Source organism: Diplotaxodon limnothrissa, linkage group LG23, assembly GCF_057381915.1.
Source record: "Diplotaxodon limnothrissa isolate DT_005_m linkage group LG23, D_limnothrissa_male_GT1.1, whole genome shotgun sequence".
NCBI classification, from domain to species: Eukaryota; Metazoa; Chordata; class Actinopteri; order Cichliformes; family Cichlidae; genus Diplotaxodon; species Diplotaxodon limnothrissa.
The window spans coordinates 30,127,604-30,149,677 of NC_140617.1; the positions used below are offsets into that span (position 1 = coordinate 30,127,604).

A 22,074-nucleotide genomic window follows, 5' to 3' on the forward strand; every position below is an offset into this window, starting at 1 on the left:
ATTGCTACGGGCCATTCGATCCCTATACAACCGTTGCAAGAGCTTGGTTCGCATTGCCGGCAATAAGTCGGACTCGTTCCCGGTGGGTGATGGGCTCCGCCAGGGCTGCCCTTTGTCTCCGGTTCTGTTCATAATTTTTATGGGCAGGATTTCTAGGCGCAGCCAAGTGGCGGAGGGCTTTTGCTTTGGTGGCCTCAGAATCTCATCTCTGATTTTTGCGGATGATGTGGTTCTGTTGGCTTCATCGGGTGAAGGCCTCCAGCTCGCACTGGAACGGTTCGCAGCCGAGTGTGAAGCAGCGGGAATGAGGATCAGCACCTCCAAATCTGAGGCCATGGTTCTCAGGTGGAAAAGGGTGGAGTGCCCACTCCGGGTCGGGGATGAGTTCCTGCCCCAAGTGGAGGAGTTCAAGTATCTCGGGGTCTTGTTCGCGAGTGATGGGAGAAGGGAGCCGGAGATCGACAGACGGATTGGGGCTGCAGCTGCAGTAATGCGGACGCTGCACCGGTCCGTCGTGGTGAAGAGGGAGCTGAGTGTAAAAGCGAAGCTCTCAATTTACCGGTCGATCTACGTCCCTACCCTCACCTATGGCCACGAGCTGTGGGTAGTGACCGAAAGAACGAGATCGCGGATACAAGCGGCAGAAATGAGCTTCCTCGGAAGGGTGGCTGGCCTCTCCCTTAGAGATAGGGTGAGAAGTTCGGCCATCCGGGAGGGGCTCAGAGTAGAGCAGCTGCTGCTCCACATCGAAAGGAGCCAGCTGAGGTGGTTCGGGCATCTGACAAGGATGCCCCCTGGGCGCCTCCTGGGGTGAGGTGTTCCAGGCATGTCCCACCGGGAGGAGGCCCCGGGGTGGATCCAGGACACGCTGGAGAGATTATATCTCTCGGCTGGCCTTGGAACGCCTTGGTATTCCCCCGGACAAGCTGGAGGAGGTGGCTGGGGAGAGGGAGGTCTGGGCCTCTTTGCTTAGGCTGCTGCCCCGCGACCCGGCCTCAGATAAAGCGGATGAAGATGGATGGATGGAAGTTGTTTATATCTTTAAAAAATATGTTATTTCAAAAGCACCTTCTTGAGCCTTCTGTTTAGGAATTAAATATTGTCAGTGAATTATATAATTTTATAAATGAGTAACTACAGACGTGCTCCCTACAGTCAAGTATAATTAGTATAGTGTGTGTTGTTTATGAGGTCAAAAAGATAAATGAACATCATATTATAAATACAATCTGTTCTTTCTATATAAACATATTTTTGTGTTTTTTAATTTATTTATTTTTACTCTGTCACATTAAATGTGCTTAAACATAATTTTGCATCCGCTAAATTTTTCTACAGAGAATAAATAATAATAATAATAATTATTATAATTATTATTATTATTATTGTTGTTATTGTTATTACTGACTGAGGAACTAATATTTCATAGAAACCTTTGAAATGGCCAAAGTACTAAAGCAGTAGTTAGGTAAACAGAAATTATGTTATTATGACATTAAATGATGACATTATGTTATTCCCGCAGATCAGAGAAAGCGAGGAGGAGTGGGGAGTCCCTCATTCGTTCACCTTGTTCGGGCAGCGGCAGTCTGTGGTGGTGGCAGCCAGGTATTCATTAACACACATGCAAAGATGCTTGTAGATATCTGAAAATGAAAGCAAAGAAATCGCAGACAGGAATAAAAGGGGAATAAAAATACAAACCGTGCATTGTGAATGGAAGAGGAAAAACAGCTGGTCTGTATTAAATTAATAGAGGGCAGCCTCGTTAAAGTTTGCTTATCCTCAAATTAAACTGGACTGCGTGACCTAGTTTCCAGTCACTTACTCAGTCACTGATTAAAAAGTTTTATCTGGCTGTAAAGTGGCAGTTTCATGTGAAGCAGACTTAATAATATGCATTTCCCTTCATGAAGGCTTCTCATTTTCTGCGTTTTTTCCAAACCGATATGCTCAGCTGTTGAAGTTAGAGATGCCCTATCACTTGTTTATTTTAACATGTCTACTTCCTGCTGTGTCCAGCTGTACATCAGAGATGGAGCGCTGGGTGGAGGACATCAGGATGGCCATCGACCTGGCAGAGCAGAGTAGCAGCTTAAACAATGACCTGCTCTCTACCAGCCTCTCTGACAACAGTAAGTCATCTACTGTTGGTTTAACGCTAAACGTTAAATTGATTCTTCTCCCTGCCCAAGCACCACATCATCATCACATCTGTCAGGACTGTGGGAACCAGAAAATCAATAAGATCAATCATTAACCACATGTCTACACTTCTTTATGAGGCTTTTTTCTATAGGCCTTTTTAAAATAGATCAACCCTTACCTGTTAGACACTACTGCACAGTCCTCCTCCGCAGCTTTCAGCACCCCATGAATATACTCAGGTCCAGGTGGTCGCTTCATCGTATTTTTAATGTTACCTGATATATGTAGGTGCAGACCCGAGGTATCCCTGACTTTACTCATCCTGTTGTATCCGTCAAGCTATTCAATAAGGCCTCCTCCCGTTGACCTGTTTGGTTTGACACCCTGCATTGTTTGTCATTGGAGTCCACATGCCATGTTCATTTTTAACTCAAGCGGTTAAAGAGTATTGCCTTACAAGTGACAACAAAAGAGGGCTTCTTTCTCTTTCTCTTTTCCTTTTTTTAAAAAAATGAAACTTTATTGAAATTGTTTTGATGCTGAAAGATTCCCACGATAAAAGGGCTTTGTTCTCATGTTTTTTGAGCCCACTACCAAAGCCCATGGACATGGATGTTAGGTTAAAAGGTTATTCTAATCTATCCATAGATAGGAACGGGAGTGTGAATGACTGTCTGGCTCTGTGTCTTAGCTGGGATACGCTTCAACCCCTCTGTGACCCTGATTTGTACACAAATGAGTATATTTGTGGTAAAGTCCAATCTGAGCGTGGTTGCTCTAACAGGTGTTTTCACTTTGTAAAAATAATTTGATGGTTTATAATTGCATGGAGCATGAATGAATGAAGAACTCATAATGCATCTGTTCAGAGTGAAGTTCTCTCCTGCTAACCACCCTCGTTTTCATCTGCCTGTTTTTTGCAGAGCTCTCAGAGGACGGAGGAGGCGAGCAGGAGTCTGAGGACGAGCTTGGCGGCTCGCGCTCGTCCCTGGAGCGCCAGGGTCATCGCGGTAACACCACCGTGCATGTCTGCTGGCATCGCAACACCAGCGTTTCCATGGTGGACTTTAGCATAGCTGTGGAGGTACCACTAATGCCCGTCTTCTCCTGCCACATTCCCTGTTTTTCCTTCCCACCTCTGTCTTTGGAGTCCAGCTGCCTGTTTGTGTCCCACTTGTTTACCGCTGTTCTGTCTTCTTCTTCTTTGTGCTCAAAGAACCATTGCCCCGATGTCCTTTGTGTCTTTTCTTTCTGCTCATATCTGTGTTTTTGTCTTTCTCCATCGGTGTCCATCTGTATCTCTATTTCTGCATCTGTGTGCACTAACATTGGTAGAGGCCATCAGTAGTGCGGCCAGTGAGTTGATGAGGCCCCTCAGCAGACTTCATCTCTTGCTTTGCTGGTTTGCTGGTACAGAAAACACAGCCTGTCTTTTAGCAACACCAGCTGGATTAGAGAGGTACTGCAACAGCTGCAAACGTGTTTAGCTATACAAATCAGAAATAAATTAATAAATGACTCTTATAATGAATATTTTTTCCTAAAATTCGCAAATATTTATGCATTTTTTTTGCACTACTGATGCTCACGCTAAATTTCAACATGAGTATATTACATTGACAGGACCTGATGGCTTTCTCTTTCCCATAATCTCCTCCGTTTTAACATCCAGTTAGACTAACACTGTGTTGCATCATTGATTGTTTTATCCATTTGCTTTTTGCTCTCTCCTTTCTTCTGTCGCCCTCGCAGAACCAGCTCTCAGGTAACCTGCTAAGGAAGTTTAAGAACAGCAATGGCTGGCAGAAACTCTGGGTGGTTTTCACCAACTTCAGTCTGTTTTTCTACAAGTCACACCAGGTAAGACGAGAAGGAAAACACTGGCAGTTACAGTGCAAATACGCAGGAATGGTTTGACTTGATAATTCAAAGTGGGAAGCTGATAGTGTCTTTAAAATTTATTGAATTCAGTGTCGGGAAGGTTACTTTTAAAACCTCCAAAAGTTGATTCTGTTCATCTGGACGTAGCGTTTTGTGGGAGAAACATTTCATCACTCATCCAAGTGTCTCAGCTGACTGCAGGTTTCCCCAAATCTTATAAACAGTACATTTGCATAATGACTGAAAACCTGTCATTATGCAGCCCATCGTCCCCTCATATCCACTGAGGGAACGATGGGCTGGGAGGTCAGTTCCTTAATCATAATTATGCAAATTCTCATGACCATTGATCAACAACCACTGACCAAACCCACTGATCAAAGACCACTGATCAATGGCCATGAGTACCATTCACAGAGAGTTGGGGAATGGCTGCAATCACAGCATTGTAAGATGGCGAAAGATGTACCCTTAGGCCCCCTCCTCGATTCAGGAGGGGTCAGTGGTTGTTGATCAATGGTCATGAGAATTTGCATAATTATGATTGACTGACTGATTGACCTCCCAGCCCATTGTTCCTTCAGTGGGCTGGTTTCAGTCATTATGCAAATGTACTGTTTATAAGATTTGGGGAAACCTGCAGTCAGCTGAGACACTTGGATGAGTGATGAAACGTTTCTCCCACAAAACGCTACGTCCAGATGAACAGAATCAACTTTTGGAGATTTACTTTCCTGGATATTTGAGAATGCATCAAGACGTTACTTTTAAAATGTATTCCACTACAGATTACAGAATACATGCCCCAAAAATGTATTTTGTAACGTATTCCGTTACGTTACTCAATAATAATAAGGTATTCTGAATACTTGTGGTTACTTAATATATTATCATGTTTTTCACAACTACATGAATGTACTATTTCTGTGTGATTTATTACTTTTACTGAAGGTTATTCGCCATACTAAAACAAACTAGATGTTTAAATCTTAATATAAATGAGTAACAGTAGGTGGACATTAGGTAAGGCTGCACTCTTTGCAGCGATCTTGTATAGAAAACTATTCTGCGCGTATATAAAACAGGTCCGCGGCTCCAAACCGTAGTAAAGGGACCTCTGGCTTATATGTCGGGCTTGTAGCTGAAAACTAGCTTTACTTTGTTGTCTGGGTCCACTTTGCTAGCGAAAGCCAGAGAGAGGCGTTGAAAGGCTGCTCCAAAAGGAAACTTATTGTTTCGGAAACACGAATACAGTGTACAGTCGAGTCTTAATAACTTACTTACAACTGGGCTTGTCAGGCACTCTTTTTGGCTGCAGTGGTTATTATTATGTTTGCATGCTTCCAGTTCCCGTTTCTGCTCGGTGACAACTCGTACTTTTCAACTTTTTTTCTCCCTCCCTCGCGCTCACAGACACATAACAGGTATGGCAGCTCATTCTCCCTGCAGCACGGACTACACTGCCCATGAGGCTACATTCTTTAGGGCTGTGCCTGTAACACTCTCCCTATTGCCTTCATATTAAATCATTTTTGTGAATAATTTTTTAAAATATTTCTTCACGGCATTATGCGGGCCGCATGTAGAGGTGACATGGGCGGCAAGATTGAGACCCAGGCATTAGAAGCCTCATAATGTGTGTTTTGGTGGAAACCAAAAATAGAGAGGTGACAGAAACAGGAAAATACCACCGTGTAATCCATTCATTTCAACAAAGTAACTGTATTCTGAATACTACCTTTTTAAACAGTAACTGTAATGGAATACAGTTACTCATATTTTGTATTTTACATACGTAATGGTGGTACATGTATTCCGTTACTCCCCAACACTGATTGAATTAGATTGAATTTGTGCAGTCGCAGCCACAGAATGTAGTTTCGGTTACTCTGATCAGTTTAATAGTAGAGGTTGTATTAACAGATGTTTCCCTCTTCTGACTCATGTGCAGGATGACTACCCTCTGGCGAGCCTCCCTCTGCTGGGCTACTCTGTCACCGTCCCATCGGAGTCAGAAAACATCCACAAGGACTACGTCTTCAAACTCCACTTCAAGTCTCACGTCTACTACTTCAGATCAGAGAGCGAGTACACCTTTGAGAGGTGGGTGTACAGTAATAGAGGCAAATACAGAAATGCAATTAGTTACAACGTGCTTTAACTTAAACCATCCTTTTATTTTTTTAATCCGACTCTCTGAAGCTACATCCATCTTTTACAACGTTTGATAAATTCCTTAAATCTTTTTAATGTCCAGAACAACTCCACAGCTTGATGCTGACTTTTTAAATTGTCACCATTTTTACAGTAAAATAGAAAATAAAGCAAAATATGCCTTAGGATGTGGCTAAGCTGTGAGTGGCAACTCATATGGGTATGCAGTGGTCTCAGGTGTCATCTAAAGCCTTGAAAATTAAAATGAAAATTTTTTTTTTTTTTAGGAATATTTGGAAATGCATTTACTATATGTGTTCATACACTGAATATCATGTTCTAAATATAAAGCTCATCTTCTCTTCTTTCTGAAACATTTAGATTTTCTCTCTAGCACAGATGGTAAGAGAGTGACACTCATTTAAAGAGCACTTGTAAATAAAGGCTTAAAATTTAATCTGACACTTGAACAGCTGAAAGGCATTTCTACATGCTATGTGTGGGTCCAATAAACAGGTTTAGAAAAAACAATTACAAACTACAGGAAAGAGACTGCTTATAGTCTGGGCCCTCTTCTGAAATTCAGATAAATTGTTTCATTTTAAATGTAAAAGTCAATTTCTGTCTAGTTCAATTTACCAAGTTGTATTGCATTATATATTTAAATTATTTTAATAGAACGTTTTGTGAGCAAACCCAAGTAAGGAAAGCATTAAGTATTTTAAAAAGTGAATATTAACAGTAACACTATTCAAACAGTCTCCTTAGCCCTGTAACCGACTAGCAACCTTCCCAGGGTGCACCCCACCTCTCGTCCTATGATAGCTGGGATATGCTTCAGCCCCTCCCATGGCCATAAATTAGATAAGGTGGAGTAAACGGATGGACGGAGTATTCCAACAGAACTTCTGCGATGTTTGATATATTTCAATCAATGTTTGAAGCTACTGATATAAATCCTTTTTTCCCACCAGGTGGATGGAGGTGATCCGGAGCGCAACCTGCTCTACTAGCCGATCACTGCCGAGCACCAGGAAAGACCTTTACTGATGATTCCTCCACCTCCACCTCATACTCTCTTGAGTGAAGATCTCGACTGCACAAACACCAGGAAAGACTCTTCCAGCTGCACAAGCTGACACTAATTATTACCTCTGACTCCTTACACAGACTCCACTCAGAGGTCTTCCCTCTTCACCTTATTATTACACTTTCCACACCATTAGTGTTTGATTAGCAAAAACGGTCTGCAGTCATCCACAATGTAATTCTATGTGTAATTTTTCCATTTGTCCTTGTCAGCCTGGAGCGCCACATTGTGTTATTTTTTTCTTCCACCAAAGCGAGAGAAAAGGCGTACCCGAGCGCGGGCGAAGGATCTGAATCCCTTTGGCCTCACTTTCTCCGAGCGCTCCTCTGTTTCACTGATATTTGGCCGGTGCTTTATAATATTTTATATTTCTGAAATGGATGAAAAGTGTCTTAAGATTGGAAATAAACGTTATGTAGAAAGCTGTGTGCATGTGGACACAATAATTATGTTTTTAATTGTATGACAATCGGTCTGTATGTAATTTGATGACTTAAATGTAATGTAAGTTTGGACAATAAGAAATCCTGCAATGTTTTTTTTTATCATTATTATTATTATTAAGTCATCTTTTTTGTACAGTACTTTTGACACTGTGAAATATTCTTAATTCTTTTTTTTCTTTGTCTTGTTTCAAAACACCTGAAACCTTCTTCCAAAGCCAACAGAGATTTTGCTGGTTTATTGCCAATTACCTTCTCTTCAGTATTCCTCAAGTTTTATGGGTTTTACTATTTTAAAATAAAGATGAATAGATTGTGTTCATATGGAACAAAATGAAACTTATACAAAAATTTCTTTTTTCCTCTTTTTATTGAGTTTATCCCTTAGAGGGGATGAACACAGCACATGGAAGATCATACAAAAAAAATCAGGGTGAATTTTTATTTTTGAGGTAAACAAAGATGTGCAGAATGTAAATATTAAACACATTGTCTGCAGATTAGTGTAAAATCAGAGTTCATATCTGTGTAATATAAATGCTCTAAGCCTAGAGTGTCAAACTCAGTGAAAATCTCCTTTCTGTCAGTATAAACACATTTAACTACACATTTATAGTGCAAATCATTTTTTCTACCATAGTAAATGAAAAGAAATGTTAAAAATCTGAGATCTTTATCAGTGTGTAAAAATGCTATAAAAATTTCCAAAGCCCACCCAGTGGGTCAAATTGGCAGCCTTTGCTGGGCTGAATCTAGCACCCGGAGCTTATGTTTGACAGCACTGCTAAGAGCAGGTGTATCAAATGACACAATGTGTTTTGTTTAATGGCATTGACACCACACATTGATCAGCAGCTGGGTCATTTCCTCCCAGACTTCTATGCAATCACTTTTTATGAAGCACAGGCTGGCCATACATTACTCATAATGCTTCCCAGATGATTATAAATCATAAAAAGAAAACCAAATTTGTAAACAACATCACTAATGTGCAACTTTCAGTGGCACAGTGTGCCCTTTTCCTTCTCTACACTATCCTTACTTTGATTGTAAGCCTGCCTATCTGCTATTAAAATTAATTTCTCTTGTGATTTATTTCAATTCGACACACGACAGGAAACAGCACCCATGTCCAGGTGTTGTTTTCCTGAGAGCTCCTTCACCCGTTCTGCTAACACCACATAGAGGTCCATTTGTCAGTTGCATCAGCATGATGAGATCAGTCCCGCTCTTCTCTAGGCCTATATTTGAGCCCATGATCTCCCTCTGAGTCGTAGTTCTCGTAGCACGGCAGCGAGCGCCAGTCTGGCTCGTACGTTGTGGCGGTGTACACAAACACGTCCGTGATGCTCCCCGGTGACACCTTCTCCTCTCCTTCCGTCTTCCCCACCCACTCCTTCACCTCCAGCTGGACCACCGTCCGCTGGTACAACGTTGGGACGCTTTCAAAGTCATCCAGGAATTTCAGCATCTGGTCATCCACTTTGTAGATCTCCCCGTGCACTCGGTGACCCTGGCCAGGGATGTTGAGCAGGAAAGGGATGTTGTCCTTGGTGGTGATCACTAGCGGGTATTTCTGGATGGTGAACGCCGAACCCAGGTACTCGGCCTTTCCATTATTGCTTTCGAACATGCGGTAGTTGTTGGGCTGCCCCTTCTTCAGAGTGCCGTAAACGAAGACCCGAGTCATGAGGACAGAGGACCAAAGACGCACCTGTCGTGTAAAGAAAGGAGAAACATCTCTGTGAGCAAATTCCCAGCAGGTATTACTGGCAAAAATATATTTATACAATTTTATTATTACTCTGTATGTCAGTCACTTGTGCAGAAGTGCAAATTTGATCTCATTTAAAATGATCAGACCTTCAAAATAAAATCAAACTCAAATCTAGGAACACTGTTTGGAAATTTGAACTCCTTACACGCATTAATTAGGAAAGCTGTCACGGCCAGCGGAGGCAGACCTTGTGGAGAGTGTGTGGTGGACCCAGGCGCGAACACAGGCGAGGAGACGGGAGTGAACTTAAACTGATACACATACGACACGACAACGAACAAAGGAAGACTGAGGACTTAAATACACACATGAGGCAGAGACAGATGAGAACACAGCTGACTAGCTGATTATGAAACATAATGACAATACAGGGGAGAGTAACACTAACTACAATGAACAAAGAACGCCAGACTCTTCCAAAATAAAACAGGAAACACGGAGACATAGACTTAACATAACCACAGACATGAAACATGACAGGTAGACAACTAAGAAATAAAGGACTAAACAGAAACCTAGAAATTAACTAGATCAAAAATGAATACAAAAATACATAAAACTCAAACACTGGGTCACACGACCCAGTACCGTGACAGAAAACAATCAGCAGATTAGCATTACATGCACAGATTAAACATGACTATAATAAAACACTACCTACAACAGCAACTGTCAGACTGGATCTGCACACATTCCTGTCATGCTGTGACTTGTGAACTTGGACCTGTCGTGACTGGATCTCTTTGGATTGGTTATTAATATAAAGTACAGTACGTGCTCAATGATTAACAGGCTGAGAGATAATCGGACAGATACTTTAGTGTTAGAGCTGGGAGAGGTCATTCAATGACAGTATATGAGTGAAAAACACTGTTTACACCATGTTATGCTTATGGGTAAGTTAACAGTCAGTTACAATTACCAGGCAAGCACATCATCACTGTGTAATGCATAAGCTAGGCTACCTCAGAGCTCCTCAAACCTGCTCGAGCTGTAAGAACAATACCGATACCGGAAGTGCAGCTTTAATACACACGCTGTGAAGTGACACACGTTTTTTCCGTCATAAATCTACCATAAAGAAGCGCAGACCCACCTTGAATAAGCAGTAGCTTTACTGGAAAGAGCCGTCACTACTGTCTCTGGATGGCGCATGCGTGGAAGCAATCCAAATAAAGGCGGAAACAACAGAGGGCGCTAAAGTGACAAACAAAACAAGGGCATCGTGGGAAAGGACCTAGAAAAAGGGTTTTTATACTATACTGAAGTCAAAATTAAGCAAAAAACAAACAAAGAAATAAACAATTAAACATTAAATACATCATTAAATATCAATATTTTTCACTAACTATGTTGGAAATAAGATTATTATTGAAAAATTAATTGTATGTATTAATTAATTGACTTTGTCATTAATTGCCCTCCTGTAGACTGGCGATCTGTAACCTTAACCTGCCTCTTGCCCTAGCCGGGCAGCTGATATAGGTTTCAGCCCGTGCACGTCTGCTGGCATTACAACACCACCGTGTCCATGGTGGACTTCAGCATAGCTGTGGAGATACCACTACTGTGTTTGTGCGCGTCTTTCTTCTCTTGCCACATTCCCCATTTTTCCTTACTACCTCTGACATTGGAGTCCAACTACTTGTATCCCACTTGTTTACCACTGTGTTTTCTTCTTCTTTGCTCAAAGAACGATTGCCCCAAATCAGAAATCAGAAAGAAATGAATAAATGACTTTTGTAATAAAGAAGATAAATACATATGTAAAAATCTGTGTAAGTAATTTGCAGGATGTTTATTCTGCTTATGACAAAGCAGAATAAAAGTTTATCCCCTGGAGGGGACAGACTCAGCACAGATCATACAAAAGAAATCAGGAATTAATTTTTATTTCAGAGGTAATCAAAGACAAGTGGACTGTAACAGTTAAACACATCAGAGTTCATATCTGTGTGGTATAAATGCTCTAAGACAGGGGTGTCAAACTCATTTTACATCATGAGCAACATACAATCAGCTTTGATCTTAAGTGGGACCAGGAAAACTCGCCTTTCTGTCAGTGTAAACTTGTTTAACTGCACATTTACAGTGCAAGTCCATTTTATATTGTAGTAAATGAAAAGAATTAAAAGGAATCTGAGATCTTTCTCAGTGTGAAAAGCTTTAAAAGTTTCCAAAGCCCACCTGCCGGGCAGAATCTGGCCCCTGGGTCTCTTCTAAGCCTTTCTTAACCTAGTTGCCATTAAATAAGACTTTCTTTGAGACCACACACTCATCGGAAAACTCTTTGGTGAGGTCATAAATCAAGTAAGCAGCTGGGTCATTTCCTCACAGACTTCTATGCAATCACATTTTTATGAAGCACAGGCTGGCCATTCAAAAGAATGCAGGTTGAAGGCACTTACACATTAGCTTCACCTGGAAGTTAACGGTAGTAAACTTTAAAAGGTCAGTGTTATGAAGCTGATCTGACAGTACATCTTCATTTTTCTGAGAAAGGTTTGCAGAGCATTCTTCTAGGTGCACAGCATCAGGCTGGAGTGATTTTCTCAGGCCCGAAGAGGGTGCATCTGGTGGCTGGGCCTTAGTCCATGGGGCACAGCCGGGCACAGCCCGAAAAGGGGACATGGGCCCATCCTCGAACTTGCTCGAGCTGTAAGAAAAATACAGATACTGGAAGTGTAGTTTTAAAGCATATGCTGTAAAGTGACACACGTTTTTTCTGCTTGGCGCTCAGTGATAAAACTACCACAAAGAAGCGCAGACCCACCTTGAATAAGCAGTAAGTAGCTCTTCTACTGTAAAAATGAACCACCGTAACAGTTTGAGGACATGCCAAGGACGACGCATGCGTGGAAGTGCTTCAAATAAAGGCGGAAACAACAGAGGACGCTAAAGTGCGCTAAAGAAAAAAATTGCATTGTGGGAAAGGACCCAGAAAAAAGGGTTTTATACTATACTGAAATCTAAAATTAAGCAAACAAACAAATAAACCATTAAATATTGAATACATCATTAAACATTTAATGAAATGTGTCATTAATTACCTTAGAAATAAGTCATTTAGTATTGGCAACTTCGACATTAATTAGCTCTGCTGTAGCCTGTCAACCTGCAGCCTGCGTCTTCCCTCAGCTGGGCAGCTGATATAGGTTTCAGTCCATGCACATCTGATGGCATGGCAACACCAGCATGTCCATGGTGGACTTTAGCATAGCTGTGGAGGTACCATTGCCGTGTTTGTGTTCGTCTTTCTTCTCCTGCCACATTCCCTGTTTTTCCTTCCCACCTCTGACTTTGGAGTCCAACTGCTTGTTTGTGTCCCACTTGTTTACCGCTGTTCTGTCTTCTTCTTCTTGCTCAAAGAACCATTGCCCCGGTGTCCTTTGTGTCTTTTCTTTCTGCTCATATCTGTGTTTTTGTCTTTCTCCATCGGTGTCCATCTGTATCTCTATTTCTGCATCTGTGTGCACTAACATTGGTAGAGGCCATCAGTAGTGCGGCCAGTGAGTTGATGAGGCCCCTCAGCAGACTTCAGGGGCCCGCATCTCTTGCTTTGCTGGTTTGCTGGTACAGAAAACACAGCCTGTCTTTTAGCAACACCAGCTGGATTAGAGAGGTACTGCAACAGCTGCAAACGTGTTTAGCTATACAAATCAGAAATAAATTAATAAATGACTCTTATAATAAATAAGATAAATACATATATCTAAATCAATGTAAGTAGTTTGCAGGATGTTTAGTCTGCTTATGACAAATGAGTAAAACAATTTTTTCCTAAAATTCGCAAATATTTATGCATTTTTTTGCACTACTGATGCTCACGCTAAATTTCAACATGAGTATATTACATTGACAGGACCTGATGGCTTTCTCTTTCCCATAATCTCCTCCGTTTTAACATCCAGTTAGACTAACACTGTGTTGCATCATTGATTGTTTTATCCATTTGCTTTTTGCTCTCTCCTTTCTTCTGTCGCCCTCGCAGAACCAGCTCTCAGGTAACCTGCTAAGGAAGTTTAAGAACAGCAATGGCTGGCAGAAACTCTGGGTGGTTTTCACCAACTTCAGTCTGTTTTTCTACAAGTCACACCAGGTAAGACGAGAAGGAAAACACTGGCAGTTACAGTGCAAATACGCAGGAATGGTTTGACTTGATAATTCAAAGTGGGAAGCTGATAGTGTCTTTAAAATTTATTAAATTCAGTGTTGGGAAGGTTACTTTTAAAATGTATTCCACTACAGATTACAGAATACAGGCCCAAAGTGTATTTTGTAACGTATTCCGTTACGTTACTCAATGAGAGTAACGTATTCTGAATACTTAATATATTATCATACTTTATACAACTACATGAATGTACTATTGCTGTGTGATTTATTACTTTTACTGAAGGTTACTCGCCATACTAAAACAAACTAGATGTTTAAATCTTAATATAAAATGAGTAACAGTAGGGTGGACAATAGGTAAGGCTGCACTTTTTGCAGCGATCTCATATAGAAAACTATTCCGCACGTATATATAATTCTTTAAAATATTTCTTCACGTCATTATGCGGGCCGCATGTAGAGGTGACATGGGCGGCAAGATTGAGACCCAGGCATTAGAAGCCTCATAATGTGTGTTTTGGTGGAAACCAAAAATAGAGAGGTGACAGAAACAGGAAAATACCACCGTGTAATCCATTCATTTCAACAAAGTAACTGTATTCTGAATACTACCTTTTTAAACAGTAACTGTAATGGAATACAGTTACTCATATTTTGTATTTTACATACGTAATGGTGGTACATGTATTCCGTTACTCCCCAACACTGATTGAATTAGATTGAATTTGTGCAGTCGCAGCCACAGAATGTAGTTTCGGTTACTCTGATCAGTTTAATAGTAGAGGTTGTATTAACAGATGTTTCCCTCTTCTGACTCATGTGCAGGATGACTACCCTCTGGCGAGCCTCCCTCTGCTGGGCTACTCTGTCACCGTCCCATCGGAGTCAGAAAACATCCACAAGGACTACATCTTCAAACTCCACTTCAAGTCTCACGTCTACTACTTCAGATCAGAGAGCGAGTACACCTTTGAGAGGTGGGTGTACAGTAATAGAGGCAAATACAGAAATGCAATTAGTTACAACGTGCTTTAACTTAAACCATCCTTTTATTTTTTTAATCCGACTCTCTGAAGCTACATCCATCTTTTACAACGTTTGATAAATTCCTTAAATCTTTTTAATGTCCAGAACAACTCCACAGCTTGATGCTGACTTTTTAAATTGTCACCATTTTTACAGTAAAATAGAAAATAAAGCAAAATATGCCTTAGGATGTGGCTAAGCTGTGAGTGGCAACTCATATGGGTATGCAGTGGTCTCAGGTGTCATCTAAAGCCTGGAAAATTAAAATGAAAAAATTTTTTTTTAGGAATATTTGGAAATGCATTTACTATATGTGTTCATACACTGAATATCATGTTCTAAATATAAAGCTCATCTTCTCTTCTTTCTGAAACATTTAGATTTTCTCTCTAGCACAGATGGTAAGAGAGTGACACTCATTTAAAGAGCACTTGTAAATAAAGGCTTAAAATTTAATCTGACACTTGAACAGCTGAAAGGCATTTCTACATGCTATGTGTGGGTCCAATAAACAGGTTTAGAAAAAACAATTACAAACTACAGGAAAGAGACTGCTTATAGTCTGGGCCCTCTTCTGAAATTCAGATAAATTGTTTCATTTTAAATGTAAAAGTCAATTTCTGTCTAGTTCAATTTACCAAGTTGTATTGCATTATATATTTAAATTATTTTAATAGAACGTTTTGTGAGCAAACCCAAGTAAGGAAAGCATTAAGTATTTTAAAAAGTGAATATTAACAGTAACACTATTCAAACAGTCTCCTTAGCCCTGTAACCGACTAGCAACCTTCCCAGGGTGCACCCCACCTCTCGCCCTATGATAGCTGGGATATGCTTCAGCCCCTCCCATGGCCATAAATTAGATAAGGTGCACTGTAAACCCGAATGTTCAAAGTAATTAAATAGATTAAGTAGTGTATACTCAAAGTCTTTAAAAAGTTCTGTTAACTTAAATATGTCAAGTTCGTGTAACATGTTCTTCTTTTTGAGTAAATGAAACTAATAATATTTGATTGAATTGAACTATTTCTATATTAAGTAAGCATCACTTAAAATCATAACTTAAGCACAACGTAACACAGTTAAGTTAGGACATATAAGAATGGTAAAGTCCTGTTATTTTTGTTGTTTCAAGTATAGGATTTAATAATAAACTTAATTTATGTAGCACATGCTAAAATACAATAAAATCTCAAAGTGTTTCACCAAATAAGTGAAATCAAATTGTCTTAAATGCATTAGTGGAAGACAAAATGTATTTATTTTAATATTCATTGTTTTATCAATGTATCCTACATATATATTTTTAATATTTTCCGCAAGTGTTGAGCAGCTGCAGGAATCAATTTTTATTCCGAGTTAATCTCTGATTCACCCTCCGAAGCGGAAGGCGGCGCTAATGAGCATTAATACGAAACACAGAAGAAGTAAAGGTATATGGGCGGGAACAGCACCAAAGAGGCAACACGGACGACTGGAGAAAGTTGGACCTAACCGCAGCAACTAGCATCACTGGACTTACAGTAAGTTTTCAATGTTGATATTAGTTTATTGTTAAAATACGAATATTTAGTTGTATTTTGGGTGCGTGTCGAAAAGAATAGCAGAAATGTCGGGTCCGTGTTTTTTATGTGCTTTGCTGCTCTCCCCGAAGGAAACTTTGCGCTTGCAGAGCTAGCATTAAGTTGTTGTAATGAGGGTCGCAGGCTGTTTAAAAAGTTAGATACTACTTGTTCTAGAGGTGGCGCCCGGTCGCCTAGTATGAAACAAAGTGTTTTAATCTCTTTAAATTTTTAAACCCCCTCTCATGACTCAGAATAGTTGGGTCCAAACAAGCCCGTTGTCCCTGCAGTTACACAACGGAGATGCCTGTCTGCAGTGAGAGTGCTTTCAAGCTGTTTTCTTGTTAGAAACGCTATATTTTAAACTATATGTGCAGGGTTAGGGTTGTGAAGGAGTGAAGGAGCTCTTGGACCTCTGGCCTGCTCTAAAAATGGAGTCTGAGGTAATATGGATCAGCTCTCTTTAAAATGAAAATTGTAATTCTTACTCATGTGGCAGCTTTTTGCTGCTTTATAAAGATGTGCGAGATTCTTCAAATTGAACTGTATTGTCCTTCTGCTGTAGTTGTATGCAGAGTTTCAGCGGATTACAAATCAGAACCTGCCCAATACATTCTACGCTGAACTTGACCGCCATCTTCCTCGACTGATGACCTTATTCAGACAGAAGGCATCAAAAACTGGGAAGACAGCTGATGCCCTGGCTGAAATTCTAAGAATTCACAATGAACAGGTAATAATAGATTGTTACACATTTCATAGGTTGAACCAGTGGAACATTGGACAGGTTCAATGATTTAAATGAGCTTTTTGAATTTTGCTATTACTCCACTTTGTGTTTGCTATTTGTCTGACTGTATTAAAGATGTGAACAGGTTATTTGTGGACATATGTTCTGATTTGACTGTTGTTGTTGTTGTTGTTCAGTAAACTCACCAGTATATACAATTCTGTTTTTATCTGGAAATAGGAAATCCATGATATCCACACCAAGCGCACTACCGTTCTCCACGCCCTTCCTGTCTATCTGCGTGAGGATGTCTCTGGATTTTTCAGAACCTGCACTGTGAGTGTCCTTAAGTATCTAACAGATACTACTGTGTATATAAACAGTGCATCAAAGTACAAACATGTATTTTGATGCACTGTTTGGACTTACCTTTGTTTAGTCTACCCATACGGTTTCCATGTATGGTCTTTTCTGTCTCCTCACTACGAATGAACTGAATTGGTGTTTTGTTGAAAGTGATAAGATGTTTAGTAAAACATTTTCCTGTGTATTTCCTTTAGCTTAGTTTCAGTCTATCTCACACCACTTGATTCTCTGGTGAATTAGCTGATTTATGTGTGCAGAACATGGATCTTCTGTTTTTCACCTCTTACAGTGAGACTCAGGTCTCCCTTGTAAAAGAGGTATTGGATCTCAATTGGAGTTGGTAAAATGAGAAATTATATGTCGTCTGTTGTATTTCTTGGGTTAGATTGTGATTAGTATCTCTTTTTCATTAATTCAGGACGAATCTGATGAGTTGGAGCTTGATGGTGTTGAAGTGGCCCTCTTCACTGTCATTAGTGACCATGACACGACAAGTCCAGTTCACTACCAACCTGTGAAAATCTCTGTCGTCATTGAAAGGGATGCCGTGTTCAGTCTCCCCAGATTTGGTGAAGCCTTCCTGGTAATGTTTGGACTGATCTATGCACCTCAGCTACCCCAAAGCCCTGACCAACACTTTAGAATTTACTCAAAAGATTTTACTTGGTCTAGAAAGTGGTAAACTGTCACCCAGGTTACAGACCCTCAAGAATGACTTGGTTATGTAGGAACTCATCTGAAAGAAGGATGCAGGGTGAAGCATTATAAAAGGCTAGTTCAAAGTTCTCTCCTTTTATCTAAATAATGCCTCAAAACGTTATTGCATTCAGCCAATAGGTCCAAACTATACAACGTGCCTTTGTTCTCATTAACATAATGCAAAGCAACACTAATGTTTTGTGTGTTTTAATGTTTTTCGTAATACTATTTCCAAAACATTGTGGGCTGCGCAAGATGACCTAAATTTCACTGTTTGATACTGGTTAATGTAAAACAAATAGCATTGTAATTCACTCAAATTGCTGCCCTGTTGCCTTATTCAGATATTCAGATATTATTCAGATATTAGCCAGAGAGCCAAAAGCCAGAGAGCCAGAGAGCCAAAAGCACATTTTGATATTATTTATTATTATTTGGCATTATTTTTCATTACTCTGACAGTTTTCCTGACTAAACAATTTTTGGTCTACTTATTTTAATTTATAAATGTTTTTGTTAATTATTTTTAATTTATTTATTTATTTAAAAAAAAAATGTATTTAATTTCAACATAGTGCTAAAAGGGAGCAGGCAAGATACTGTTCAATGGCAGATGTTTATGACTTTTGCATATTAAGTTACCGATACTCAGTGTAATTGAGGCAATCAATTGCCTCAAAAATTTTAAGTTTTGGGTCACATGTTTTTAAGTATCAAGTAGTCAACATATTTGACTAACGTGTACTTAAAATAATGACAACACAAACTAATAAACATTTGAGTTTTGTTAACATAAAAATGTTGTGGTTGTGTACTTATTTTTTATAAGTTCTGTGAACTTATTTCTTTGAATTTGTAAACTTGAAACTTTAAGTCATATTAACTGCAAATATTTGAGTTGACCGTTCTCAAAAGATACAAGTACCATGTAATCCAAACTTTTATGTTCTGGAAAAATTTGACTTTTGAGTTGATCAACTCAAAAAAATTGAGGCAATCGATTGCCTCAATTTTTTTGAGTTCTGGTAACTTATTCGGGTTTACAGTGTGGAGTAAACGGATGGACGGAGTATTCCAACAGAACTTCTGCGATGTTTGATATATTTCAATCAATGTTTGAAGCTACTGATATAAATCCTTTTTTCCCACCAGGTGGATGGAGGTGATCCGGAGCGCAACCTGCTCTACTAGCCGATCACTGCCGAGCACCAGGAAAGACCTTTACTGATGATTCCTCCACTTGGTGTAGTGATGGTAAATTTGATTCTTTTTACTGAATCGAGTTTTAATGAGTCACTCACCAAAGTGAATCGAGTTTTTTGAGTCATTTGATTCACTGAGTCAGTTGACCAGAGAGTGCAAAAAATTTACATTTTCACTCAAACTTAATTTGTTTCTCTTTTCATGTAAATCCCACTGCTAAGATGAATGATTAAAAAACAAACAAACAAACAACTATTTTATAGAGCAAAGAAGAGCAAAAACATTTCTAAAATTAAGCAATTTCCTATCAAAATTGCTTAATAAACATTTATTTTGTTTATTTGTATTTTATTAGTATTTTCCTTAAGTGTGTCAAATATATATTTTCTCATCTAAATGTCCACTGAGCTGTGAGCCAGGGGGCGGTAATGCGCCTTAACATTGGTTGCCAACCAATAAGAAGAAGAAGCTTCTTGGTTGACTGAGTGGTGTTCAGTTAACAACCTCCAACTGAACACCACGAAAACTAAAGAACTTATCTTGGACTTCAGGAAGTGCAGAGCACTTTACATTCACGGGAACTGTGTGGAGAGGGTACACTCCATGAGGTTTCTGGGCGTGCAGATCTCTGATGACCTCTCCTGGACTGCAAATACCACGGCGGTGGTTAAAAAGGCCCAGCAGCGTCTCCACTTTCTGAGAGTGCTCAGGAGGAACAACCTGGAGGAGAGGCTGCTGGTGACATTTTACAGAGCCACCATAGAGAGCCTCCTAACGTACGGCATAACATCATGGTATGCAGGGTGCTCAGCTGCGGACAGGAAAGTACTGCAGAGGGTCATCAACACAGCCCAGAAGATCACTGGCTGCTCTCTGCCCAGCCTGGAGGTCACTGCAAACTCTCGGTACCTCAGCAGAGCTGGCAATATCATCAAGGACCACTCTCACCCCAGCAACCAACTGTTTGAACTATTACCGTCAGGCCGACGGTACAGGTCACATAAAACCAGGACAAACAGATTCAGGGATAGCTTCTTTCCCGGAGCTATCACCGTAGTAAATAAGCACAAAAACAATTGAACCTATTCCATACCGTCACTGTCATTATATTATGCTGCTATTCATACTGTCATTATGTTAATGCTGCTATCCTGTATATATTGTACATACTATTGTTTGAGTACTTACGATTGTTTTTTTGTACTTTTTATATTTTACATTTATATTTATTATTGACACTTGCACCAAGGGAGTGGCACTCCAATTTCGTTGCACTCTGTACAATGACAATAAAGGCTATTCTATTCTAAGCTGTGAGCCAGGAGGGAGGGGGTGAGTGAGTGAGTGAGTGAGTGAGTGAGTGATTCGTTCGCTCGCTCTATGATTCAGCACAGGAGGGAGGGGGTGAGTGAGTCCTGAGTGGTTCGTTCGCTCTATGATTCAGCACAGGAGGGAGGGGGTTAGTGAGTCCTGAGTGATTCGCTTATGCTTACGATTGAGCACAGGAAGGGAGGGGGTGAGTAGCTCAAATGTGTTGTTAGCATGTTAGCAGAGCAATGCTACTCTGAACCTCGGAGCTATTTTCTTGATGTGATCTACTCAGGATTTTTTCTTCCAGTTCAGGGCAGAAATGCTTTTGTTACAAAACTGGCTGTTGTTCCCCCCCCCCCCACAATTTTAATTATAAGCTAGATATATTTCTACTAATGAAATTAGTTTGCTAACAGCAACAGGGATGAGTCAGTGAGTCAGTTGGGCTTGTGAATCATGATTCACGAGTCAGTAAAGTGATTCTCGAGTATTGAACGATTCGTTCACGAATCGAACATCACTCACAAATGATCTTCTTATGGCCTCTGACAGTGGACTCATCTCTGTGCTTGTCCTGCTAGACCTTAGTGCAGCGTTCAATACTGTCGACCATAATATCCTATCAGAGTGATTAGAACATGCTGTAGGTATTACAGGTACTGCACTGCAGTGGTTTGTATCATATCTATCTAATAGACTCCAATTTGTACATGTAAATGGAGAGTCCTCTTCACACACAAGGTCAATTATGGAGTTCCACAGGGTTCAGTGCTAGGACCAATTCTATTTACATTATACATGCTTCCCCTAGGCAGCATCATTAGAAGGCACAGCATAAATTTTCACTGCTATGCAGATGACCCGCAACTCTATCTATCCATGAAGCCAGGTAACACACACCAATTAGTTAAACTGCAGGAATGTCTTAAAGAAATAAAGACCTGGATGGCTGCTAACTTTCTGCTCTTAATTCAGATAAAACTGAGGTTATTGTACTCGGCCGTGAAAATCTTAGAAATATGGTATCTAACCAGATTCTTACTCTGGATGGCATTACCTTGGCCTCCAGTAACACTGTGAGGAACCTTGGAGTCATTTTTGACCAGGACATGTCCTTCAACGCGCATATTAAACAAATATGTAAGACTGCTTTCTTCCATTTGCACAACATCTCTAAAGTTAGAAATATCCTGTCTCTTAGTGACGCTGAAAAACTAGTTCATGCATTTATTACTTCCAGGCTGGACTACTGTAATTCATTATTATCAGGATGTCCAAAAAACTCACTGAAAAGCCTTCAGCTAATCCAAAATGCTGCAGCAAGAGTACTGACAGGGACTAGAAAGAGAGAGCATATTTCTCCTGTTTTGGCTTCCCTTCATTGGCTCCCTGTTAAATCCAGAATTGAATTCAAAATCCTGCTCCTCACATACAAGGTCTTAAATAATCAGGCCCCATCTTATCTTAATGACCTTGTAGTATCATATCACCCTATTAGAGCACTTCGCTCTCGCTCTGCAGGCCTACTAGTTGTATTTAAAAGTAGAATGGGAGGGAGAGCCTTCAGT

General features: G+C 40.1%; 3 protein-coding genes across 4 annotated transcripts in view; 2 read left to right on the forward strand and 1 right to left on the reverse strand.

Annotated features, from left to right (window-relative positions):
• The window catches only part of LOC146608494 (FERM, ARHGEF and pleckstrin domain-containing protein 1-like), a 59,802-nt gene extending 52,183 nt beyond the window's left edge, over positions 1 to 7,619 (forward strand). For both annotated transcript variants that reach the window (XM_085347427.1, XM_085347428.1), the window contains exons 22-27: positions 1,526 to 1,608; positions 2,023 to 2,135; positions 3,072 to 3,232; positions 3,901 to 4,008; positions 5,981 to 6,132; positions 7,158 to 7,619. In XM_085347427.1, the coding sequence (XP_085203553.1) occupies positions 1,526 to 1,608; positions 2,023 to 2,135; positions 3,072 to 3,232; positions 3,901 to 4,008; positions 5,981 to 6,132; positions 7,158 to 7,233 (693 nt within the window). In that variant the 3' untranslated portion in view covers positions 7,234 to 7,619. The remainder of the gene's footprint in view (positions 1 to 1,525; positions 1,609 to 2,022; positions 2,136 to 3,071; positions 3,233 to 3,900; positions 4,009 to 5,980; positions 6,133 to 7,157) is intronic.
• Positions 7,620 to 8,775: 1,156 nt separating this feature from the next.
• Positions 8,776 to 10,623, reverse strand: LOC146608495 (gamma-glutamylaminecyclotransferase B-like). Its single transcript, XM_085348308.1, has 2 exons — positions 10,590 to 10,623; positions 8,776 to 9,430 (listed from the first exon to the last, which is right to left on the reverse strand). The coding sequence occupies exon 2, from the start codon at positions 9,404 to 9,406 to the stop codon at positions 8,936 to 8,938; it is 471 nt and encodes a 156-aa protein (XP_085204434.1). The 5' UTR covers positions 9,407 to 9,430; positions 10,590 to 10,623; the 3' UTR covers positions 8,776 to 8,935.
• A 2,065-nt stretch (positions 10,624 to 12,688) lies between these two features.
• Positions 12,689 to 19,220, forward strand: LOC146608496 (FERM, ARHGEF and pleckstrin domain-containing protein 1-like). Its single transcript, XM_085347531.1, has 4 exons — positions 12,689 to 12,721; positions 13,485 to 13,592; positions 14,435 to 14,586; positions 19,145 to 19,220. The coding sequence occupies exons 1-4, from the start codon at positions 12,689 to 12,691 to the stop codon at positions 19,218 to 19,220; spliced, it is 369 nt and encodes a 122-aa protein (XP_085203657.1).
• The last annotated feature ends 2,854 nt before the right edge of the window (positions 19,221 to 22,074 follow it).

What these genes read in the sequence shown, in the direction of transcription:
- LOC146608495 (XM_085348308.1), bottom strand. Translation starts at nt 9,406, where the DNA reads ATGACTCGGGTCTTCGTTTACGGCACTCTGAAGAAGGGGCAGCCCAAC.
- LOC146608496 (XM_085347531.1), top strand. Translation starts at nt 12,689, where the DNA reads ATGTCCATGGTGGACTTTAGCATAGCTGTGGAG. An exon ending in TTTTCTACAAGTCACACCAG is followed by an intron (nt 13,593 to 14,434) that starts GTAAGACGAGAA and finishes ACTCATGTGCAG; the next exon opens with GATGACTACCCTCTGGCGAG. An exon ending in AGCGAGTACACCTTTGAGAG is followed by an intron (nt 14,587 to 19,144) that starts GTGGGTGTACAG and finishes TTTTCCCACCAG; the next exon opens with GTGGATGGAGGTGATCCGGA.